This window comes from Eschrichtius robustus, chromosome 8 (genome assembly GCF_028021215.1).
Source record: "Eschrichtius robustus isolate mEscRob2 chromosome 8, mEscRob2.pri, whole genome shotgun sequence".
Lineage (NCBI taxonomy): Eukaryota > Metazoa > Chordata > Mammalia > Artiodactyla > Eschrichtiidae > Eschrichtius > Eschrichtius robustus.
Window position 1 is genome coordinate 80,442,844 of NC_090831.1, and position 23,329 is coordinate 80,466,172.

The 23,329-nt window shown below is 34.6% G+C and overlaps 1 protein-coding gene across 2 annotated transcripts in view; it reads right to left on the reverse strand.

The window, feature by feature from the left end:
• The window catches only part of SKAP2 (src kinase associated phosphoprotein 2), a 152,799-nt gene that overhangs the window by 49,029 nt on the left and 80,441 nt on the right, over positions 1–23,329 (reverse strand). For both annotated transcript variants that reach the window (XM_068549186.1, XM_068549185.1), the window contains exons 5-9: positions 18,537–18,614; positions 16,686–16,769; positions 5,387–5,511; positions 4,453–4,516; positions 3,959–4,096 (exon numbers count right to left, since the gene is read on the reverse strand). In XM_068549186.1, the coding sequence (XP_068405287.1) occupies positions 3,959–4,096; positions 4,453–4,516; positions 5,387–5,511; positions 16,686–16,769; positions 18,537–18,614 (489 nt within the window). The remainder of the gene's footprint in view (positions 1–3,958; positions 4,097–4,452; positions 4,517–5,386; positions 5,512–16,685; positions 16,770–18,536; positions 18,615–23,329) is intronic.

The following is a 23,329-nucleotide window of genomic DNA, read 5'->3' on the forward strand; positions in this document are numbered from 1 at the left end:
TCAGTCATTAAATGCACCCTGGGGGCCAAAATCTCCCGTGGTTGAGAACCACAGAGGTAGCGCCAAGTTGCAAAAATAGGTTAGTTCATTTCTCTACAGTTAGAAATATATGTTTTGCACGCACACAGGTGTTTCGGGTTTTAATATGTATTAAACCATCTCTTGTAATGAAGAGAATTTGTTTGCAATGCCGACGGCAAAGTAGAGAAAAGCAACATGACAAGCAAAATTATATCTCAAAGCTTCATGCTGTATTATGAAAGAGGCAACAATGAAGAACCCTAAAATCACATTTATATTCAGCAAAGATAAACCTACAGTTAGATGTGTGAGGTGACTAATTTATGGATGTTTTCCTTATATTCTATAACTTCAGGTAACCCTCTCAGCAGATTTCAGAGCTGAAACCATCCAAAAAATGATAATCTAGTTATCTATCGTACCATATAACAGGACACCATATCACCACACTTTATAATTCAGTACCATAGTTTAAGGAAAAGGAATGCCAGCAGGCTGCCTGGACTAACAATATTAAAAGGCTAAATATGTGTGATTCTGTGAAAGTCAACTGGCATCTTTCCATTGCATTCCAAAGAAGGAATGTGAAAAAAAATTGTTTGGTGAAATCAGGAATGATGTTAATACCAGAGACTCCAGGGTCTTCTATAATCTTGTTATTAACTTGGTAATATGAGTGATAATTACTCAGCAAGAAAATAAAGCTAAAATATATTTTGGGGGGGGGTTGTAACTATTTATTGATTAAGTTGGCTTTCATGTCATTTGCTGGAGATTGCTTCAAATTTAAGTACTCAAACACTGTTCAAAATATGGGTATATATATATATATATAATAGTTTCATGGAAAAAATTTATAGCTGCAATTTACTTTATATTCCATTTTAGATGCAGATAGTTGGACTGAATAAATTTAAAATGTAATTGAATGACGAAAGAATAAAAATATCCTTTTCTGGCTTGGAATAGTTTAATCTATCATTACAATATTTAAAAGAAAAAAGAATGAATTAACACTTAAAAAAATAGCTTAATGGGATTAGAAATTTGTTGTCCTATTTTATGCTACCCTCTCTCCTCCTGTCCACTTGCCAGAAGAATTTCAAATGCAATTCCCCTGAAATCTACAGATTTAATAGGCTAAACAAGCAGTTACCACTCTTGATACTAGGCCGATTTTATTGAGCCTACATCTTAAAAAATCTTTTTGTTGTGTTATTTCTGCAGAATTTCCTGACATTATAGAAAAAAATTACAGGTGACATGGTAACTAGAAGAGAAGAGCAAGCTGGGTTGATTTCTGCAGCAATTTCCCAAGTATTGCTTTCCCCTTTCGAGATTCAAATTCAAACAAAAACCTTCTTCTGTATTTCTAATGAAAAAATGAGTAGTAACTTCTGAAATTTGTGCTAAGCCAAATGAACTCATTGCTGTGTTATGAAACAGTTTAACACACTTTGATCAAAACATTAGCTTTGCAAACACAAATATGCAATAGTAATATCACCACGTAAGAAAACATGACTGGCCTATGCTAATAGGTACTAAGACATAAAAGATGTCAAAGCATTAGGATATCTGAAGAAAAACCAAATGTCTTTAATATTCCCCAGAAATGGCATTGTCTCAATTCTTCTCTACATATGTATAAATACCCTAAATGCAAAGAACCTTACAAATTTATTCCTATTCTTTTGTGAAGTTAGTTAAAATTTAATGAACAAGAAATTAAAGAGAAGCTGCTGTAATAGTTAGAATATTCTAACTGAAAAACAATGAAAACAATGAAACTATTTACACTCCCATAAAATTATAAACATTTTTCAAGGGATAGTTTATAACACAATTTTTAAGCAATGTTATCTTATTATTATTCTTGAGACTTAAAACACTGCAAGTTTATTTTGCATTTTAAAAATACATTTATTTGAGTAAGAGCTCTGCTTTCTCAGAAAAAGAACTTTATGCTTTAAAGTAACATGCTGAATGCTTAGATTTTTCTTCAAACACATTTTATGCTTCATCTTTCAACTAAGAGGATTAATTTTCAACTACATGTAATGGACAGAAAATCGTGTTGAAATGATAGTATTAAGTAATTCTGGGAATTTAACCAGTAAGATTTCCGATATACACAGTTATTTGTACAGAACTGGAAAAATACCAACAGTTTATAAGTATGTTCACTGCTTTTCCACTGTTTTCACCTCCTCTCAAAATTATATTCATATTTCACAGAAGTGAAAGCAATTAGCTTAACTCTTCTCCTGAGAGAGCATTTCTGAAAGAAAAAAAGTTGCTGTTCTAGTTTTAGATATTTAATCAAACAAAACCTCTAACTCTAAGAGCCAACTTCAGGGTTTTCACTAAAAAAAATCCCCTTTCTAGTGGGTAGCTCAAACTTGACCAACCTGAACTGTACAGACACTGAAGTGGCTCTCGGTTACACTGGGGAAGAAAGAAGAACTAGACATTCCACAGCTGCCTACACCAGCTTCCTTCCCAGGGGCACAGTTGCAGGCTCTATCAAACTCAATCACTTTGTACAGCAACTGGGATCCCAGGCAGGGGCAAGGAATACCAGAGCAGCTTAGATTTCTTCCAGTACCACAGCAAGAAGTAAGACTACTTCAAGAGTAACCAGTTACATACAACGATTATGTGGCCCCAGGCCAAAAAAAAGTGATGAAGAAGAACATCTGTAGTGAGAGGCCGCGATAGTGAGAGGCCCGCGCACCGCGATGAAGAGTGGCACCCGCTTGCCACAACTAGAGAAAGCCCTCGCGCAGAAACGAAGACCCAACACAGCCAAAAATAAATAAATTAATTTAAAAAAAAAAATAATAATGATGATGATGTGACAATTTATTTTGGGTGTGCTATGACTCAAGCACTGTGCTGAGGGCTGTAGATCCATGACGTCATTTACCACCACCCCCTCATGAAATTATCCTTATTTTATAGATGAAAAAACTGACTTTTAAGGTCACTGAGCTAGTAAATGGTATAGTCAGAATTCAAACTTTTTGACTCTAAAATCCATGTGCTAGTTATTATGCTCTGCTTACTACATTGAACATCACATTTGTATGTTAATTTTGAACATTTTAGGTATTGTTAAATCACTTTTAAAGGTTTATAGTGTTGTTAAATTGTTCTATTCAAAGAAAAATAGCCTTGCTACATGAGATGTCAGTTAAATATCACACATATTACTTATAATCCCTTTTCCTTCTCTAATGGCTGATTTTTTTAATAACCAGAAAAAGGCTCATTTCAACCTAGAGTATTAGTAACGTAATAATTCCCTAAATGTTCTTTCTGTTTTAGGTTGACCCTCAAAACTACAAGCCAAAGAGCTAATAGACAATTAAATTTATGTTACATAACAGATACTGAGGCATTTAAACACTAAACCATGCCTGAAAATGTAGAATGATAAAATATCAAGTACAAAAACTTCAAGCCTCAAAAGGCCTTTGTTTATAGTTCAACGATATTCCTCCAAGACAATGCAATACACTACAGCAAGGAGGAATATATGAGGCAGAAGTTGTTGACATATGGGGTGTGCATAGAACTTCTGGTTAATGGAAGTTCCAAGATGTATAAATAAAAAATGATGTGTGAGTTGCTGGAAAAAACTGTAAGGCAAGTCAATTTTTTAATTAAAAAATTATGTAGCATAAACAATGCTAATGAGCCAAAAGTCCCATGAGATTAGGACTGTATCTGCTTCATTTTAACATTCCATTCACTTTTCATAAAAGTATATCCACTCACTTGAAATACCTCGAGCAGAGTCATTTTCATAAAACAGAGTTTTGAAGATTTTCTTTGTCCTTGTTTTTAATAGCTCACCATTTTCTTCTCTTGATGATATATGACATTAAAAAAAATCCCTAAAATCCTTAAATGAATCACCATAAATAAATACCTGGAAGTTCTTCATAAATTTCATCATCAATTGGCTGGCTGCTTGCTGGTGAACTGCTGATTGGTAGAGGCTGATCAACATCATCATATAAGTCCCCTCTTTCATCATCATCCTCAGGAATAACATCAGACCCCATATCTACAAAACATGTTTCAGGAAGCAGAATTTTAAAGAATGCAAAAGAGGTTTTCAAAACCCTATTACCTAAATTAATACAGCCCTACAAAGTCACAATATTGTTATATGCTATATCCTTAACTTAAACATTTAAAAAAATTGATTGTGGCATAAATATGTGAATTTCAAAGTTGCCAAATGGTACTTGCAGAAAAGATGCTTTTATTAATCTGAAGCAAATGGTATGTATTAATACCAGTCATGTTCTTTTAGTCATTTCTCACAGAAGTCAATAAGTTTCTTTGTATGAAACTCCAACTTATTCAGTTATTCAGTACCTAAAGACTGTAATAACTTGTTCAATTGATTGCTCTTACCTTGTAACACAAATTTCAGCTGCTGTACCCATTCTTCGGCATCTTTGGGAGAAGCTGCTGTGAACTAATAAAAAACAAACGATAGCAATAAAAATCACCACCGTAATGAAAGGTATATGTTGCATTCTTTCCATTTCTTTAAGACCATTAGTAATTCTCTTCATGTCTAGTACTACTTTCCTTGCAAGGATGCTTCTTATAATGTACAGTTAATTTTGACAAATTTATGTAATTGAAGCAGAGGATGATGGATTTGAAACTGTGATCAGCAGCTGGCAGCTGTGCAGGAAAAAAAGCTGCTTCTCTTCATCAATGTCAAAGACAGAACTGATGAACAAAATTTGCCCTTGACAATTAGAAGACACCCATGAATTTCTCTAGACTGCTGGGTACAGCTTTCTTAAAAATGTTCTTGTCCGATTCCAACACACTACCTGACAACTTAATTAACTGGCTTTCAACTGCAATCTCAGATATTTGAAACTTATTAAACATGCATTCCATATTGATGCTGGCTGATAGCTCTTGAATTGCAGAGCTGATGCGTGCCTTTGCCTTCCTTTTCTCCCACAAGTCTAAGCAATACAATATGCATGAACATTCTGATATTTTTCTTTTGATAATTTTATTCTTTCTGCCATGTAATCCTTTTAAGAAATCACACAGTTCCATTAAAATAGACATAAAACGCAACATGTGAAGTAATTGATAAATTACATATCTCCTGTTCTCTCAAGAAGATATCACTTGAACTAATCTGGAATTTTTTAAAAACTTGATTTCCCCTTATACAAATGTTTAATGTATAAAACCCAGAATTTTTTATTATTATTAACATGTCAGAAAGAGTTGTTTGAACAAAATGTTAATGTCTTTAAAAATGAAATCAGGAAGTTTTATCAACTTAATTTCAAGGCAACATAAAAACTCCAACCTGATAGATACGTTTATCGGGAGCAGAGATTTCAAAACAGCAATCTTTCTTTCCATCCTTCCTAAGAGTGTTATTCATTCTGACATTGTAGCCTTCTATTGCAAATTCACCTTTCTGTTGTTTGTCTGTTGAAGATAAAACGAAAGTCAGAATTTCATTTACTATAGTGAATATAAATATCCAGTTGATTAGCTTTTATTTAGAATTTTTTGGATAAATTTTTGGATAGAATATTTTTTGGTCATATTGCTTTCACAGTATAATATTTAAGTAACCTTTCTAGGTATTACTTTTAATTCTAAAATTACAGAGTTATTTGGAATGGCTGGTTTTAAAAAGGACATCTAAGGGAACCAAAAGAAGAGGTCTGCAGATAATGGTCTTATTCAGAAGGAAGTATGGAAATATGACAATTTCATGTAGGGAAAATCCAAGAATTGGGACTTAGAACTTGCTAGACAAACCCACTACAAATCCGTGGCTCTTTCAGATTTGGTAAGCCAGTGGGAAAACCCGTCTAGTTGAAAGCTTGCTGGGCTTTTATTTACTACTATCTCCTCTCATCACCACCCTCCAACCTCCCCGCCCTGCAAAAGCCCCTAAAACACAACTTTTCTTTTTTTAAAAATCTCCTAAATTGGTACAAATCAAACTCTAAATTTAAAAAGCAAAGCAAAACAAAACTGCTAATTATAAAAAGATGTGAGGGGAAAACAAAGTATTTGAATGGAGAGGAGTGGTAAAGCAAGTACAGAAGAATTTCTTACCAAAACAAAACAAAGGTAGGTTTCTTAACCAGTCAGTGAACAGTTAAACTAGTAAAGCACATTTGAATCCCATATGATGAAAATTCAAAAGAAAAGATGACTTCAGTTTTAGTCAGATATTACTTTGAAAACAATAAAGTAGGAATAAAACAAAGGATTTAATACTGAAACTAAAAATAAAATTAGTCGCCTTTCCTACTTTATCCAGTTATACAATTTTGAGAGAAAGGAGGCACTGCTATAGGTTTACTTCCTAGATTAACATACAATATTAAAATCATGAGTAAGGACAACTGTCTCTTTTACTGAGCTCAGGGGAAATATAGAAATGCTTCCATATCATGGGGTGCAGGGCTCTCTCAGCTTAGTGTGCCCGTAAAATATGTATCTCCTTTTCTTAAATGTACTAATTTAATGCCTGAAGTAACAGGCATTTTTAAAAGGTCATCAAGATCATATCTGGTTCAAAACATCAAAGGCAAAAAATCTGAGTTAGTAATTCCTGACTTAAATCTGGACATTCTAATCATATTTAGTCATAATTTATATCTCTTTGGATAATTGAAAAAACAATTTTCAAAATTTGAAGTTTGCTTTGTGGAAAACGTCTGCAATAAACTCTATGAGATGAAAACTATAAAAATCAGAGCAGCATTTCCCAAAGTGTGTTTATGGGATATTAACAGGTTTCTATGATCAAATAAGTTTGGGAAATGTTGAATTAAAGTTAAACAGGTTTTGTTAGTCCAGCCTTCTTGAGGCCCTTAATATATTTGACCAAATTTCTATGAGAAAGATTTAGTATGCAGCATTTCCCCAAATTATTTGTCAATGGAACCCTTTTTTCACAGAATATTTTATGGAACTGGTACTCACAGAACATATTTTGCAAAACACCTAACTAGAAAAATAATACTGGGGAAAAGGTATTAAAATAATAATGGTTAAGCACTGTTGGTTCTTCTAAAATTCTCAAAGAAAACTAAGTCATTTATTCACTCATTCAACAAATTTACGCTGAGCACTTAAAACAAACAAAGGAGCATTATAGGTATGGTGAGACAAAAGCTAGTAACACTGTACCAAGACCTTTCCCCCTTTGCCACTGAAACAGACACCCCACACACCTTCCCACACACCCAGTACAGATATAAGTGCTCCAGGAATATTAGTCAGTGATTCACTACACTGCAAAAGGATTTAATTTTCACGATAAAAAATGGAAGTAGTTGGAAGCAAATATCAAAGCCATACAGGATACTTTTGAGAGATTTCCTTAAACTTCTCAGGAAAAAAACAGGATTTTCAAGGACCAGTTGGAGGAAAGAAAAATTCATAACTCTCAGTAGCTTTTGCAAATCCATAACCATAAAGTAGCCATATTTCCAATTAGCCAACGTGAGATAGGAAGTTCACGACACAAAATGGGCAGACATGGGTATGCTAAGACTCCGCTCTTCTCCATTTACATTAGCTTCTCTTCAAGGCACAGAAGAAAGAGAAAACCTTAGCATCACATGGCAATCTATAGCAATTTACATATAGGCTAGTTCGACCGTGCTTTCTGGGGTAGTTTCAAAGACACTTGTTGACTTAAAAATAGTTACATGCCAATCAAATGGGAAGTAAGGACATATAAGTTCATTTATCCAGAACTATAGTAGACTAATAAAATATTTTATCTAAGTGAACTTCTCAAATTGCATAAGTTTATTTCTTTTAAGTGCCAAAACTCTCTAAAATGTTTGTCTTTATAACTGAAATCATTCTGAAATATATACTTCCCTGAGTTTTCAAACAACTCTGTTAAACGTAATTTAATTTTTTCTCGATGATCGAGTAGTATTAATTTGAGTATTAGTTTTTATAGTATGTTACAACATGTTGATACCCTCAGGATTTCTGAGGTGTTTGTCCCTCTATTAAATTTTCCTCAGCTTCTATTTCACACTTTAACCTTGCCTATATCAATGCTGTTCGAATTTAATGTCTACAGCACTAAAGGCTGCCAGGAGAAACTAGATAATGAAATCTATTAAAGCAGTAACTTAATTTTACACAATTCTAATTCAGTAGGTTCGAGGTAAAAAGCAGTTGGCTCTGATCTCTTACAAAACAAAATGTATGAGGTTAATGATGCTATTTCCTCCTACTTTTTCACTGGCTTTAGGTTTACAGCTGTGTTCTGGGGGTTTTAAGTGCCAAAAAGATCTTTTTTTTTTTCTTTATTTTTTTCTTTTTTAAAAAATGCAGAGCACCGGCTCTAGGTGCGTGGGCTTCAGTAGTTGTGGCGCACCGACTTAGTTGCTCCGCAGCATGTGGGATCTTCCTGGACCAGGGCTCGAACCCGTGTGCCCTGCATTGGCAGATGGATTCTTAACCACTGCGCCACCAGGGAAGCCCAAAAAGACAGACCTTATTTACTGAACTCCTTCTATATGCCAGAAATTTAATACAGCAATCTCATATATACCTTGTAATAATTCTAAGACAAAGAAGGTATTTATTATATCCCCAGCACTGACGGGGAAAAAAACAACTTAAACAACTTGCTTACAGCCACACAACCAAAGTAGTAAAAGCCAGGACCCTAACGTAAGTCTGATTCTAAAACCTTGCTTTTTCAACCATTTCACATTGTCTCCTAGAAAGGTGTTTCTCAAAGTGTATTTCAAGAATCACCTATGTTAGAATCATCTTGGATGCCTGTTAAGAACATAGAAATGGCTACCACTCTGAACTTGCTGTATAGGATTCCCCGGGGGTGAGTCCAGGAAACTAAGTTTTTAGCAAACACCCCAGGTGATTTTGATACACACTAATGTTTGAAAAACCACTGTTTTAGAACATGTAATTTATGAAGTCTCAGTAGAGATGATAAGCGTTATAGCTTGCATTTCCTCCTGCAACTTGGGCCCAACTTTCTCAGCTTGCTTTATGGGCTCCGGTACCTTTGCCTATCTCTTAAACAGCCATGATGGGTTATGTTCTAAATCCTGTTCTTTTCCTGCTTTACAGTTTTCACTGGGCAACCTCATCCAATCCCAGGGATTAAATTCCTATCAATATGCTTGTGACTCATAATCTCTATTTTCAGTCCAGCTTCAGAACTGAATATCCAAACCTTCACCTGCTCACTATACATGTTTTATCTCTTGAATGTCCTATAGGCACAATGAATATAACTTGCCCACAACGGAGATCATCTTATCCCCACTCCCACTCTACTTGTGATCTTTCTTGTCGTGTCCTCCTTCTCAATAAGCGGCACCTCCATTAATTGAAGCCCCCAAACCAGAAAATTGAGCATCATTCTTAATTTCTCCCTTTTCTTCATCAACTGACACCACATTCTCTCCCTCCACCCCACTGTCATCTTCCAAAACCCAGTCAGTCCTAGTTTCATTGCAAATATGCTTGCTTTCTCTCTTTTTTGCTGGCTCTCAGAAAATATGCTTAAAACACCAACCACTCTCCTATCATTTAAAATATAGTATAAATATAGCAACTAAATAATTCTAAATCATTTAGCATCCCTATGAGTTGTGAGTATTTGTCACTTGAGGATGCCCAGCATCTAAGTATCTTTCCTATTTTAGTCCTGAGATCATCAGGGGGCAGAGCCAACTTCCCACCACAGAAGCTGGAGGGAGGTTTAGATTTTCCCTGTTGCAGATCAGTCAAGTAGATGCTCCAGCCTGGGACCTAAATCTGAACTGAATAACAAAAGAATCAGGGGAGAGCTCAGAATCCACTTCTGTTAGCAGTGGCATTCACTGATTGGTGGCAGTGCACAAAGGCAACATCACGAGTCCTGGCTTGGCCGGGCCACCCGTGTGTCCCAGTCAGACTGTCCCTGGAGGTGTGGATTGGGCTGAAGTTCCAGCCACCTCACCTCCCTTAGTCCTTGCCTGCTTTTCTGAGCCTAGTTGTTTAGCCTTCCCATCAACTCTGTCTGAGAGTTGATATTCTCCCAATAATTTCCTTTCCCGCATAAACAAAGTTGGTTTCTGTTGTTTATACCAATAATGCTAATTTGGTACAAACGGCTAGCAAACAGAAAGATATGAAATGTGTTCAGAAATTTTTGATAATATCTGCTTCGTATATTTAAAAAGGCCTTTCCCTCTTAGTGAATAACTCATGCTGTTTCCATAAGTATTAATGCTCACTAGTAAGAAAGAGGGAAACATGCCCATTAATACTAAACCTCCCACTAAACTTTATCCAACTGATTAGTAAGTTGTTCTGGGCCTTCAGTTAAAGACACATGAACATTTTCCTTGTTTATATAGCTCACAGAAATACAGCTGCCAATGCTAATTCAGTCACTTGAAATATACGTCCAGTGTTCTGAGTTATACCATGAGGAAATATCAAATTATTACTATTTTAAGTGAAAAATACTGTATGCCATATATATTTATTACTTAAGGGCCCCAAAGGGCTCTGAATAACAAACATAGGCAATATGTATGGGTCCAAAGGGAAGCACTTTAGTTAGAATTAAAAGTTTCGCTCATACGGTCTGATGGCAGGAAATTTTAGGTATTTATAAAACCTTTTTTTTTTCTTTAAAATAAAAGTACACTGCAAGTGGGAATTCCCTGGTGGTCCAGTGGTTAGGACTCCACACTTTCACTGTCAAAAGCCTGGGTTCAATCCCTGGTCAGGGAACTAAGATCCTGCAAAACACAGCGGCCAAAAAAAAAAAAAAGTACACTGCAAGCATAAGAACCAAGTGGTTTTTGTATATCGCCACACACTTTCAACCATAGGAAGAAACTTGATTTAAAAAACAGTGTACTATGAGGTAGCTGTGAATGGAGAATAAATAAATTACAAGAAATTAAATTTCTTGTAGACTGGAATTTAAAACCATGTTTCTAGTTTTTTTGGCTATACCTACTGTTTTCCTCCACAACTGAAATTCAGATAATAATTATGATATGGTCTATTAGACTATACATACAGCTATTGTTAAGATAAACATTATACAGGGGCTTCCCTGGTGGCACAGTGGTTAAGAATCTGCCTGCCAATGCAGGGGACACGGGTTCGAGCCCTGGTCCAGGAAGATCCCACATGCCACGGAGCAACTAAGCCCGTGCCCCACAACTACTGACCCTGTGCTCTAGAGCCCGCGAGCCACAACTACTGAGCCCTGCATGCCTAGAGCCCGTGCTGCACAAGAGAAGCCACCGCAATGAGAAGCCCGCGCACCGCAACTAAGAGCAGCCCCCGCTCGTCGCAACTAGAGAAACCTGCGCGCAGCAACAAAGACCCAATGCAGCCAAAAATAAATAAATAAAATAAATAAAATTTTTTTAAAAAGATAAACATTATACAGAGAATATCTTAATATCCTACACATGTTATCCTCTTAGAGCCTCCTACGATAATTACAGAATTAATGACACTGCTACTACCCATGCAACGTGAGAATGGCTAAAAACATAACCTGTGGCTCCTTCATGCACTTAAGGTGGTCAACAGCTCTCTGGATTCCCAGCCACTCTCAGCTTCAAAACACATCTTGCCTCCAGTCTTACCTTCTTCTGACAGCTGTCAACGTGATCTTTCCAACATCCAAAGTTTGTCATGCCATCTACTTACCTGCAATGCTTAGAAACATTAACTGTCCCTTAGACAAAAAAGGCCAAACTCCTGACCAGGGAATTTACAAGCTTGGCTCCACCTCTTCCAGTCTCACCAGCCCTCACTCACCTACTGCCCCAGTGAGCCGGCTCCTGCATATCATACTGTTTCATGGGTCCTCTGTGCCCACTCCTCTGAGCCAGTGTATGATACCACTTAGCATTAATAATACCCGGCACAAAGATTTTCAAAGAATATTTACTGCTACAGATGTTGCTGTATCTATTACACACAGATAGATACAGTAACATCTATATATCTATGTATTTACAGCAGTGCAGAGCTATTGAAAATATATTACTTTCAATCTATCTATGTATACACACACACACATCTCTTCAATCTATATACAGATGTATAGATATATTTTAAATCAAACTGTGTCCTGGGTTATTGCAAACCAACAGGACTCATCGTCATGAGACCTTTAAATAGGACTTAGTTTGTACATGAATATTTCCTCATGTTGATGAAGTCCTTCTAAGTATCAGATGTACATTTTAACTTCTCTGTACTGCTACAGGGTAATAAAGGTCTTTTATTTAACATTTATTTTGATAGAGTTTAAAGTTAGTATTTGCATATCAGAATTATTTCATTTCTATCATGTCAAAATTATTTCTATTTCTTAAGGAATAACAAAGATATTATCCTTCTTTACACAAACAAAATTATAGTATGAATTTTTTTAATATCAGATTTAATTTACATATTTTGTATATATTCATGATATAATTATAAAATGCTGATGCCCTGACCCAGGAATTTGCCTCTATCAAATGAACCAGGAAAAAAGGTAAGCTTTTATGGCTGTTACTAAAGTTGTTATAAAACAACAGAACTTCCAATTATACAAACACTGTCACTTTAACAATAATTTTAAATATTAAAAGAGAACTATGATGCTATCAAAACACTTTATAATTGTCATCCACACTGAACAGCTATGTCCTATTTTTCCTATCAGTGATGAAATAATGAGGGAAGTGAGAGAGCAGAGAGGTCAATTTCAATGAAAAATTTTACTTCCCCACCAACGTAAAAGTTTTGTTAGTTTAAATTATCTGTATTAAGCCCAATTTTCTACTGACTTTTATTATACATTGAAAAGATACAATGAAGAAGTTACAACCATGTGATATAATAAATAACTTTTGATATATATAGAATGACTCTTGGTAGGACCAAGGCTACTTGCAGCTGCCACATACTAGATGGCACTAGAATTTTCTTTAACTGGGGACTTGGGGTAGGGGCAGCAAAACCCCTTAAGTGGGAAGGAAAGAGATACTACAAACTAACTACTCCCCCCTTAAAAGTGGGAGGAGATAAGTTTCATAATGCTGATTCAAGATCATATGGAGGTTAAACAGAAAAACAAAAAACAAAACCCTGAAAACATGAGTTTGGAACAGGTTCCTAAATGGGCCATCATTTACAGGTGTGTTGGAAGGGCTGCTAACTACCAAGTTGTAGAAAGAACATGGCTTTGGAGGCGGGGGGGCCTGCACTAAATCCTCCATGTGCCTCTCAGCTTCCTGTGATAACCTCTCTTGCGTAGACTAGTTCAGTGTCCCCCTAAATGATCCTGCTGACCCAGTTTCTATCCATTCCAATCCATGCCCCACAATATTATCACAATTGCTTCCTAAAAACCAATTCTGGTCATAGAGCCCTATGCTTAAAAGCCATATTCAAGATAAAATAGTTAGCAAGGACCTTATTCTCATAAGGCTCTTGCCAATCTGATCTTAACCCACTTTTGTAGCCTTTTATACACCCTGCTCTCATTCACTCCCCTCATATGCTCTGCCTTGATTCCAATTCTGATCTCATCCAAGGCCTTTCGAAACTCAGAATCTTTGCCATTCTGCTGCCTGGAATGCCCATTTTACCCTTTTTCATCCAACAAACTCCTCATTCTTTAAGGCCCAATGAAGGGTCCTCTCCACTAGGAAGTATTCCTTAACTCCCCCAGGCAATTACCCACCCCCACTTTGTGATCCAAAGATATTTTATTTAAATCACTTATTTTACCGCATTGAAATTACCCGCCCAGCCCCGAGTGATCCCATGACTTCCTCTCTTCTCTTACTGATACCCACACAACTCCAACTGTGAGTACCGTAAGGCAGGATTATCTTTGGATCCCCCATGCCCAGGATCTATCAAGTACCCAATAAATGTTTACCAAATTAAAAAATGATAAATCAGTGAGTGAAGGACTACCTTGATGGCAGTCTGAGCATCTAGGACCCAAGAAGTTTGATAAATGAGATTCAAATGAAGAGGAAAGAGATGAAAGGAAGGATGTGATTTCAGAAAGTAATAAAGTATGTTATGTTAAGATATATATGTGTGTGTGTGTGTGTGTGTGTGTGTGTGTGTGTGTATAAAACTTAAAGTCCCCAAATGGCCATGAATAATAAATACAGATAATATTTAGGGGTACAAAGGTAAGAGTATTATTTACCCTACAGGCTGGAACTACTCTTTCTAAGCCATTATTATCTTGATGGGTCAAAATGTTTTTTGGCACATACCGTAAGTTAGAAAATGTGAACTATGTATCTGTCAAACAGTAACAAAGTACAGTTTAACCTAGTAAGTGGTATCAACTCCTCTGTGCCTCTACAATCCATTTATCTAAATCCTACTTAGTTGGAGGATTATAGTTCTCATTTATCTAAATAGCTCTTTCCAAAGTTTAGGTAAAGTGGTTCACATATACAGTAAACAATGTTGTACAAATCAGCTATCTGATCTCACAAAAGAAAATAAAAATTTCATGTGACATGTACATTTTCTTGGAAAGAAAAGGACACAAAGGAAGGAAATTAAAATCATGCCAAACAAGCAGTTAAAAACTGTCTAAATATAGATTTTTTTCCCCCCAAGTCCCTAAAAGCAGAACTGGCCAAGAATTCCAAAGAACCACTAAAAACAGATCTGAAATCTCAATGGAAACAGGAGGCTTCATAGTGACAGATAGGGAAGAGTTTAAGGAAATATAAACCAGATCCTCAAAGATCCACGGAAAAAGCGAATGCGAGAATAGTAATTTTTTAAAAGCCGCGGTGGTAGAGTGGCTAAATGGATCACAAAGTACTTAAAATACAAATTACAAAGAATGTTATTACCACAAGGCCTCATCAAGTAAGAATAGAAATGGGAATTTAACTAGTATTTCCTCCAAATAACTAGAATTTATTTATTAGCCTTTGAAATAAATATAAACATTCCCTAGATTTTGGGAAAACTCAATATACAATAAACAAAATATGTATAATCTTCGACCTAACTGTTGGTATATACCAGTTAGGACTAGGAGTGAAGGAAACAGACATTAGTATTCATTGATTTTTAAAGAAATTAGAAATGAGAAGACTAACTGAACCAAAGTCACAAGGATTTTAAACCTCCCTCCCCTGGTCTTATGAAATAGAAGACATTTCTTTATGGAAGAGCAAAATCTTGATCTCAATTCACAATACTGTACAAAAGTAACACATGTTTATGACCTATGATAATCATAATTGAACTTGGACACTAAATTTTCTGATAAAATCACCTACTTAAGACTTAGCAGAAGAAAGAAGGCTACCTGTTGATAGCTGTTTATAGTTTACACTTCACTGACTCCATTTCTACTTACAAACATATTGTAAATTAGTGACAGAATGCAAACTAGCCACTAAGTTAATTCTCAACTTGATAATCCCATTAACCAAAAGGTGAGACCAACTTCTAGCATCATGCATGTATTTAAAATTTATCTGAAATACAACAATCATATCTGCCTGATTTTATAATAAGGAAAAAACCCCTACAAACTGCAAATAATGTCAAATGAAATATAAACTTCCAAACAACACTGATAAGAAACAATTTCATGGGAAAGTTTATATTCAGTAATATTGGACTTTTACATCTTTTCTTCTCCTTAAGTGTCCTTTCTGGAAATGAATGTCAGCTATTTATATACAACCCTTACTTTATAAGATTCAACTTCTGACCTGCTTTTCCTAGATAAAAGCAAAACTAAGAAAGCTTATATTCTTTAAATGTCAGTATTTTACGGCTTTATTTGTTCAAATAATGAACTTAAAATTATGTGAACTATGAGCAAGTTATTAATTAGCAAGTGAAGTTACAAAATGTATCATTTCTAAATTAATATAGTGATAATAGTGGTTAAGAGCACGGACTCTTACCATTAGGCCTCCGTTCAAATCCCAAAACTGCCATTACCAGCTCCGTGACCTTGAACAAGTTACTTAAGCTCCCTGTCCTCAGTTTTCCAAACAGTAAAATAAGTGGGACTAATGATGGTACCTACCTCACAAAGCTGTAGTTAACCAAGTTAATATAGCTAAAGTGCTTAGACAGCTAAGGTGCTTAGAACAGTAACCTTGATAGATGTTTGCTGTTACTTAAATCCATAAAGGAAGCTGAGAAAGGTGTTGCACACGTTTCATTTTATCTAAATTTTTCTTTTAAAATATTTGAAGGAAAAAACATCTTTTCCTCTCTTCAAAACTCCCACAACCCTGAAGAAATTCTACAACTACAGCCTGGATGATAAATACCAGTAATTCCTGAGGTAAAAGGCCACAGGGATGAAAGTTATTTTTCTCTTTCCTAATTCAATAAAACACAATTGTGTTAACTTTTAGGGCATTCTGGAATTTGGAGCATTTGTCAAATAACAGAATTATTAATTATCCTTAGGCTATAATATTAAAATTTTTAGTTATTCTTTCTCCATTTGTCTTCAGCTTATTCTGCACCCCAAAGGTAGGAGGGTGGAGTAAAATGCCCCCCCACAAAACCCTCATGCAATAGAAGCTAATATAACTGAACGCCAATACTACCTTTATCACTTCCATAATAATAGAACACTGTTTTACTGAGAGCGCACCACCGTTTCTGCCATTCAAATCCCAGAAAGCTGTGATCTACAATAAAGAGGGAAAAGGAACAGTTCAGATAATATATATTACCTTTATAAATATAATGCAATTCCCTTATTGTAAAAGGAAAAGTTAGTTAATATGATTTCTAAGGTTCCTTTTAGCTGTAAAATTCTATGACTAAATAATTTGTATCTTCTTTTCCAAGAGACAAACAAAAAACAAAACATAAAACAAAGCTAAAAGGAATACACTAGGTATGTAAATTGATACAGCCACTATGGAGAACAGTATGGAGGTTCCTTAAAAAACTAAAATTAGAACTACCATATGACCCAGCAATCCCACTACTGGGCAGATACCCTGAGAAAACCATAATTCAAAAAGAGTCATGTACCACAATGTTCATTACAGCTCTATTTACAATAGCCAGGACATGGAAGCAACCTAAGTGTCCATCGACAGATGAATGGATAAAGATGTGGCACATATATACAATGGAATATTACTCAGCCATAAAAAGAAACGAAATTGAGTTATTTGTAGTGAGGTGGATGGACCTAGAGTCTGTCATACAGAGTGAAGTAAGTCTGAAAGAGAAAAACAAATACCGTATGCTAACACATATATATGGAATCTAAAAAAAAAAAAAAAAAAAATGGTCATGAAGAACCTGGGGCAAGACGGGAATAAAGACGCAGACCTACTAGAGAATGGACTTGAGGATACGGGGAGGGGGAAGCGTAAGCTGGGACAAAGTGAGAGAGTGGCATGGACATATATACACTACCAAATGTAAAATAGATAGCTAGTGGGAAGCAGCCGCATAGCACAGGGAGATCAGCTTGGTGCTTTGTGACCACCTAGAGGGGTGGGATATGGAGGGTGGGAGGGAGGGAGACGCAAGAGGGAAGAGATATGGGGATATATGTATATGTATAACTGATTCACTTTGTTATAAAGCAGAAACTAACACACCATTGTAAAGCAATTATACTCCAATAAAGATGTTTAAAAAAGAGAAAAAAAGGAATATACTACAGCAGAGATGGGACTGCTACATTTATGGGATCAACTACATGGCTAACAAACTTTCCTGACAGGAAACAGTCAGAAAGGTATTTGACTATAAAGCCTTAAGATAATTGATTCATCAGGGTCTCATTTTCTCATCTGTCATAAAAAAGAGGGAGGAGGAGTTGACCTAGATTATTTCTATTATCTCTTTCAGCTTTAAAATTCAGCTAAGAAAGCTAAGAAAAGCAAATGGAATATAAATAGGAAGGCCCAAAGGGACTACCTGAGAGATAAGCAGAATGGTAATGAAGGGACTTTCTGCTTTTCATTTCCCATATCATAACACCACCTCCATATTTCATTTTCATTATATATTGGGGTTGAAAGAGTGAGACCATATGGTCAACTCCCAATTATCATAGCCAATGGAGAGGAACACTGAATGAATAACAGAAAATGGCAGACAATATGCTAAGCTTGATCTGAACCGTAGCAAACATGGAGTACGCCAGGTCAGGTACAGATAACCCACTGCTCAGCTGGGTGGGATAACTGTGAGAAATCTCATCCTTGAGAATACAGTCATGGCCCACAGCTCTCCTCCAAGAGGCAGGAAACAGCTCCTGAATCATCTACAAATAACCAAGGTTGACAACAAAAAACCTGACCAAATGTTTTATTTTGTTATTAAAACTTATTTAGAGCTAAAAGCTGTATTCTGTGGTTTGGATAATATCATCAGGGTTTCTTAGAGTCTTAGATTTTTAGGTTTTTCATTAGAATCATATGATTTACCTTTTCTGCGTTTTTCAAGGTAGCCAGCCTTTAACACAAAAGGAAGGTCCTGTGCTGCAACTGGAGGGAACTGGTTCCCTACGGAAAGTAAAGGGGAAAAAGCAGTGAGTAATCCATTTTAGAAAAATCAAGTATCAGATCTCATAGATTCAGTATACTTTTAATTACCCAAATTAATTAAATCCAAGTCTATTAGCTTTGTTTCAGATCCATTCCATAGATTAGTCCCTCTTCTCCTTCTGTGAATCTCAAGAGCAAAAAAATGTTCTGTATCGTTATATCTTAATATATTATGTTCCCAAATACATTATGTACATAATACAAATACTATGTAACAGAATGAACTCTAAAGGGCAATATTTTTCGACCTACATTCTATAATGAATGGACTAGGAAACTGTTATAAATAAGTGCAATAAACCCCTGAAAGAGAAGTTAGGAATATCAAATAAATCATATAAGCTTCTTTACATTGGATTAACTCTTCAAGAATTTTGATGCATATTAATTCTTGCCTACATAAGAATGCCTACCCCTATTCGTACCTAGTAAAACATAAAATGATTTTTCCCCCAAATCAAATGCTATAATTTGAGTACATAGCAAATATTCTCTCTTCCTGGTTATACTCACAGAGAAATCTTGTGAATAAGTATGCTTTAGGGTTTTCTAGGGCATTTGAGAGTCTAAAACTAGGTGGATAGATCTGATAGAACTATCATAAACAAATATTAGATACTTACAAAAAATTTATAGATTAAGTCAAAAGTTAAGTCAATTAGAAATCATATATTCATGATCATGGATGGTAGGTTGCTCAATAATTTCACAGAGTTCAATATTTTTACAGACTTCATTAGAAATATACTACAGTTGCCTCAGCATTTTACTAGAACTCCAACAAGTGAAAATAACCAATCTAATGAAAGTTTCTATGGAATACACCAACAGAAATAGTTTTAATATAGTTTATGATAAAAAGTGTTTTGATAGGAAGTCTATTATATACAAATTCATCACAGAATTACCAACTGGGTTTTTTAAAAATATCCAGTAGTTATAAAATCATAGTTATTTTTCCTTAAGAAATAAAGCTTCAAATTAAAGCACTAATTTCAGTTCTGTGGTGGATCAATTTTGCTCAGTAAACACAAAACAATATCATTAAAATATATTTAAAATGGGGACTAATTTTGAAATACATATAAAATTTTAGGGAAAGCCAGTGTAAATGTTTGAATAGTTGTTCAATCAATGTATCCATTTGATCCATTGAAGGTAGAAGTTATATAGCATAATTTTTTTTGTACATAAAATAAAAATCACATAAAGAAATCTCAACTATGTGAACAAGTCCTAGTTAACCACTAAATTAAAGAGGGTGACTGTAGTTTGATTTGTTTTCTTAAAAGAAAAGAAAAACAATCATTAATAGCACTTTTTAAATTAAACTAGGTTACACTAACAAAAAATAAACATAGAAGTAGTGTATCACATAGAAATATGAAATTTTAGCTAATATAAAACCATTTGGGAAAGTTTTCTTTCTAAATAAGATTCCTGAAAACAAAGTATTTACTTCTTCAACTAAGCAAGACCATAGTTTAGTTTCTGTGGAAGTATGCTTGTGCTCAGTCTTTTATATAACTGGCACGTAGAGTTCTTAAGTGAACTACACAAAATTTCTTTGTGAAAGGCATCATTTGGATGACATTTCAGAATTAGAAAGTAAACATATTAATTAAATACTTTAACATGATTGTTGTATGTCATGAAAAAATTTCCAAGTGGTTTGTCCACAGTGGTAAAAATAAGAAGATTCACTGCAAACATCCTATAAATAATTTTGTATCTTTCAGATGATGGAAACAAACTCTTAAGCACAGTCCATTCTGGATGAAATTAAACTACACAAGGAAGAGGCAACTTTTCAGTCTTCAGGTCTGATGTAATTGGGCATGGGGAGGCATTAATTACCTCTACTTGGCTAGATAAGGCTCGTTGAGAAGAAGTCCCATGACCCTCTCATATCCATTGAGGCATAATAAATGTTCTTTACATATAAAATAAATGCTCTAAATCTTAAGAAGAAACTTTATATTCTGAAGAGAAATGGGTACCTTTAGCATAGCTTTCAACTTTAAAAAGTTACTGGTCAAAAGAAAAAAAAAAGGAGGGGGAGAAGTAGAAGAGGAGGAGCAGGAAGGGAATTAGAATTTACAAAGGTGAATATATACATAACCTGAAGCTTTTGCTTTAAGAAAAATGTTGACTAAATTTCTACCTGATAAATCAATAAAATCTGATGTCACAAGCAACACTTATTCTGAATTCTAAATTCATGTTTCTAATATAAAATCTTTTATTTCATTCCTAGAGGGAAAAAAGGCAAATTTTCAGACTGAAATTTCATTTTTCTAAACCTCTTTTGCTATTTGTCCAACATCTAGGATTTGTTTAATATACACGTGAATGTTTTTAAAAAAGTGTATTAATAGTAATCCCTTTAGATACTTCAGATTTTAAGTTCTTAGAAGAACCATTTGACTTGTATAACACCATAAACATATAAACAATTAACACTTCTTGATGATAGAAATTGAAAATTTGTAACAAGATATAAAAAATAGTAAATTCTCTTTAAAAAACATGAACTCTCACATCATTTAGACCTCATACCACTATACCTACAATGATCAACAGTATGTCACCATTTAAGAATATTCATTGATTCAAAGAATTAAGACTACAAATGCAGGTATAATAATACATGAAGAAAAGAAAGGTAAGGCTAATATAAACCCTTCTGGCAGGCGTCAGCAAAGAGCTGCTGAACATTTGCCAAACACAATTATATTATCTCACTATTTACAACATTCCAACAAATTCACAATTATATTATCAGCTCTGTTTCACTATCAAAATTCACACCCTTGTCCCAAAAATAAGTTTAGCACTGAGCTTTAATCCTTTGGCACATAGTAGGCATTCAGTAAATGTTGGTTTTTATTAATTATAATTAAATATTATTATATTTAGTATAACTAAATATTAATTCAAATGAATGGATGCCAATGTAAATGTAAGTAAGACTAATGCTGCTTAGGGAATTTTAATCAGAAAAATGGAAAAAAGTATGATTTGGTAACTGCATGAGTTAAGCATTGCAGTTATTTTAAAAGCAGCTCAAAGATTTCCTTTTGGTTACATGAAACTGGTTGATGAAGAAATTATATCCTAACTCAGAGGAGAAAAAATAATTAACCTATAATCCAGGACAGCTTATTTATACTGCAGACGGTTACTGATACATGGCTTCTCCAAGTGGCCACAAATGTTCACTACCCTGAGGAAGTAAACACATACTGAATAGACTAGTCTTCTTTTTATAAAATGAGCATGTATTTCTTATATAATAGTCCTACTTTTCTAAAGAAGATCAATATTAGACATTCAAACTAACATCCTACAAGAGCAGACAAGGAATGGGTCATCTTCCAATTGGACATTTGGGAATCTGAAATATACAAAATGGTAACCAGGTCACAAAAAATTCAAATAAACAAGTGTCACGTGCCTACTATATTCCTATTAACTCAGCAGGAGAAAGGAAGTAGTGGAGTCCAAATTTCTTATAGTTAGGTAGGTATTTTATTCACAAGACAACTGTTTTTAAAAGATAACTCAAAAAATAAAAAATAAAAGATAACTCAAGAATTCTAGACTGTGTCTGGAAACTTTTGCCTTAAAATCAAACTGTGTATATAATGGACATAGTCCACCAGCAAGCTAAAGGAATGGAGTCTAGAATCGGAAAAATGGAGAAGAATTCCAAAGTATGAAAATAAAAAACAAATTACCTAAAACCTAAGTAAGGTATTACCCAATTTTAGCAATTTTATTAATCTATTGTTTTAACTTTTTCCCTTGAATCTAGGGTAAAAAATACTGGAATGCTTAAATATAGCCAACGTATTTAAGAAATAAGTTTTATCTTTAAAAACGTTTTAAATATTAAAAATAACTATTTCAAAATGAAAAATAATTATTTCAACTTCAGAGAAAAATATAAACTGTCTTAGGCAAGAAGTATCTATCACTTAGGCTTATTTCAGATGTTAAGTTGATTGGGTTTAAAACCAATCTTGGCATTAACAAGGTATGCAGTTTCATTCCTGTATGCAGGACAGGGAAAGGTGGAAAAATAGGTCCAGCTCATAGAATGCTTTAGTTGGAAGAAAAGGCCTAGAACAGCTTGGAAACCCCTTGAGTAAAAGAGGAAGTTAGGGTAGGGAAGAGAGAGAGTTAAGAGTTGAGAGTTAAGAGTTAAGAGTATACTGAATCAGTCATTTTCAATTCATTCTCAATTCACATGAATAAAACATCCATGAGTTTATCTTTTTAAATTCTTCATTTTCATCTGATAGCTGGGATACTGAGTTCCATAAATTGGCCACCTCTTGTGGGGAGACAGTGCTTTCTTTTATCTTTTCTAAACTTATATGTGATCAATGTTTTAAAATGCCTTGTCATTCTGGCATTCCTGAATTTGATAAATACACTCTTTTTTTTTTTTTCACAGTATTTACCCACTTAATGATTGCTTTATATTCAAAACACATATTAGCCTTCAATTTTCCAAGAAGAGTAATCATTTTAGTTTCTCATTCCATGCTGGCAATACTCTCTCCTACCCTGATCAACTCAATGGTTACTTTATTGGCTAGGTTAACTGCTCCAGTTCAAATTCATTTTTCCTAAGAAAAATTCATTAGAATTTTATACTTCATTAG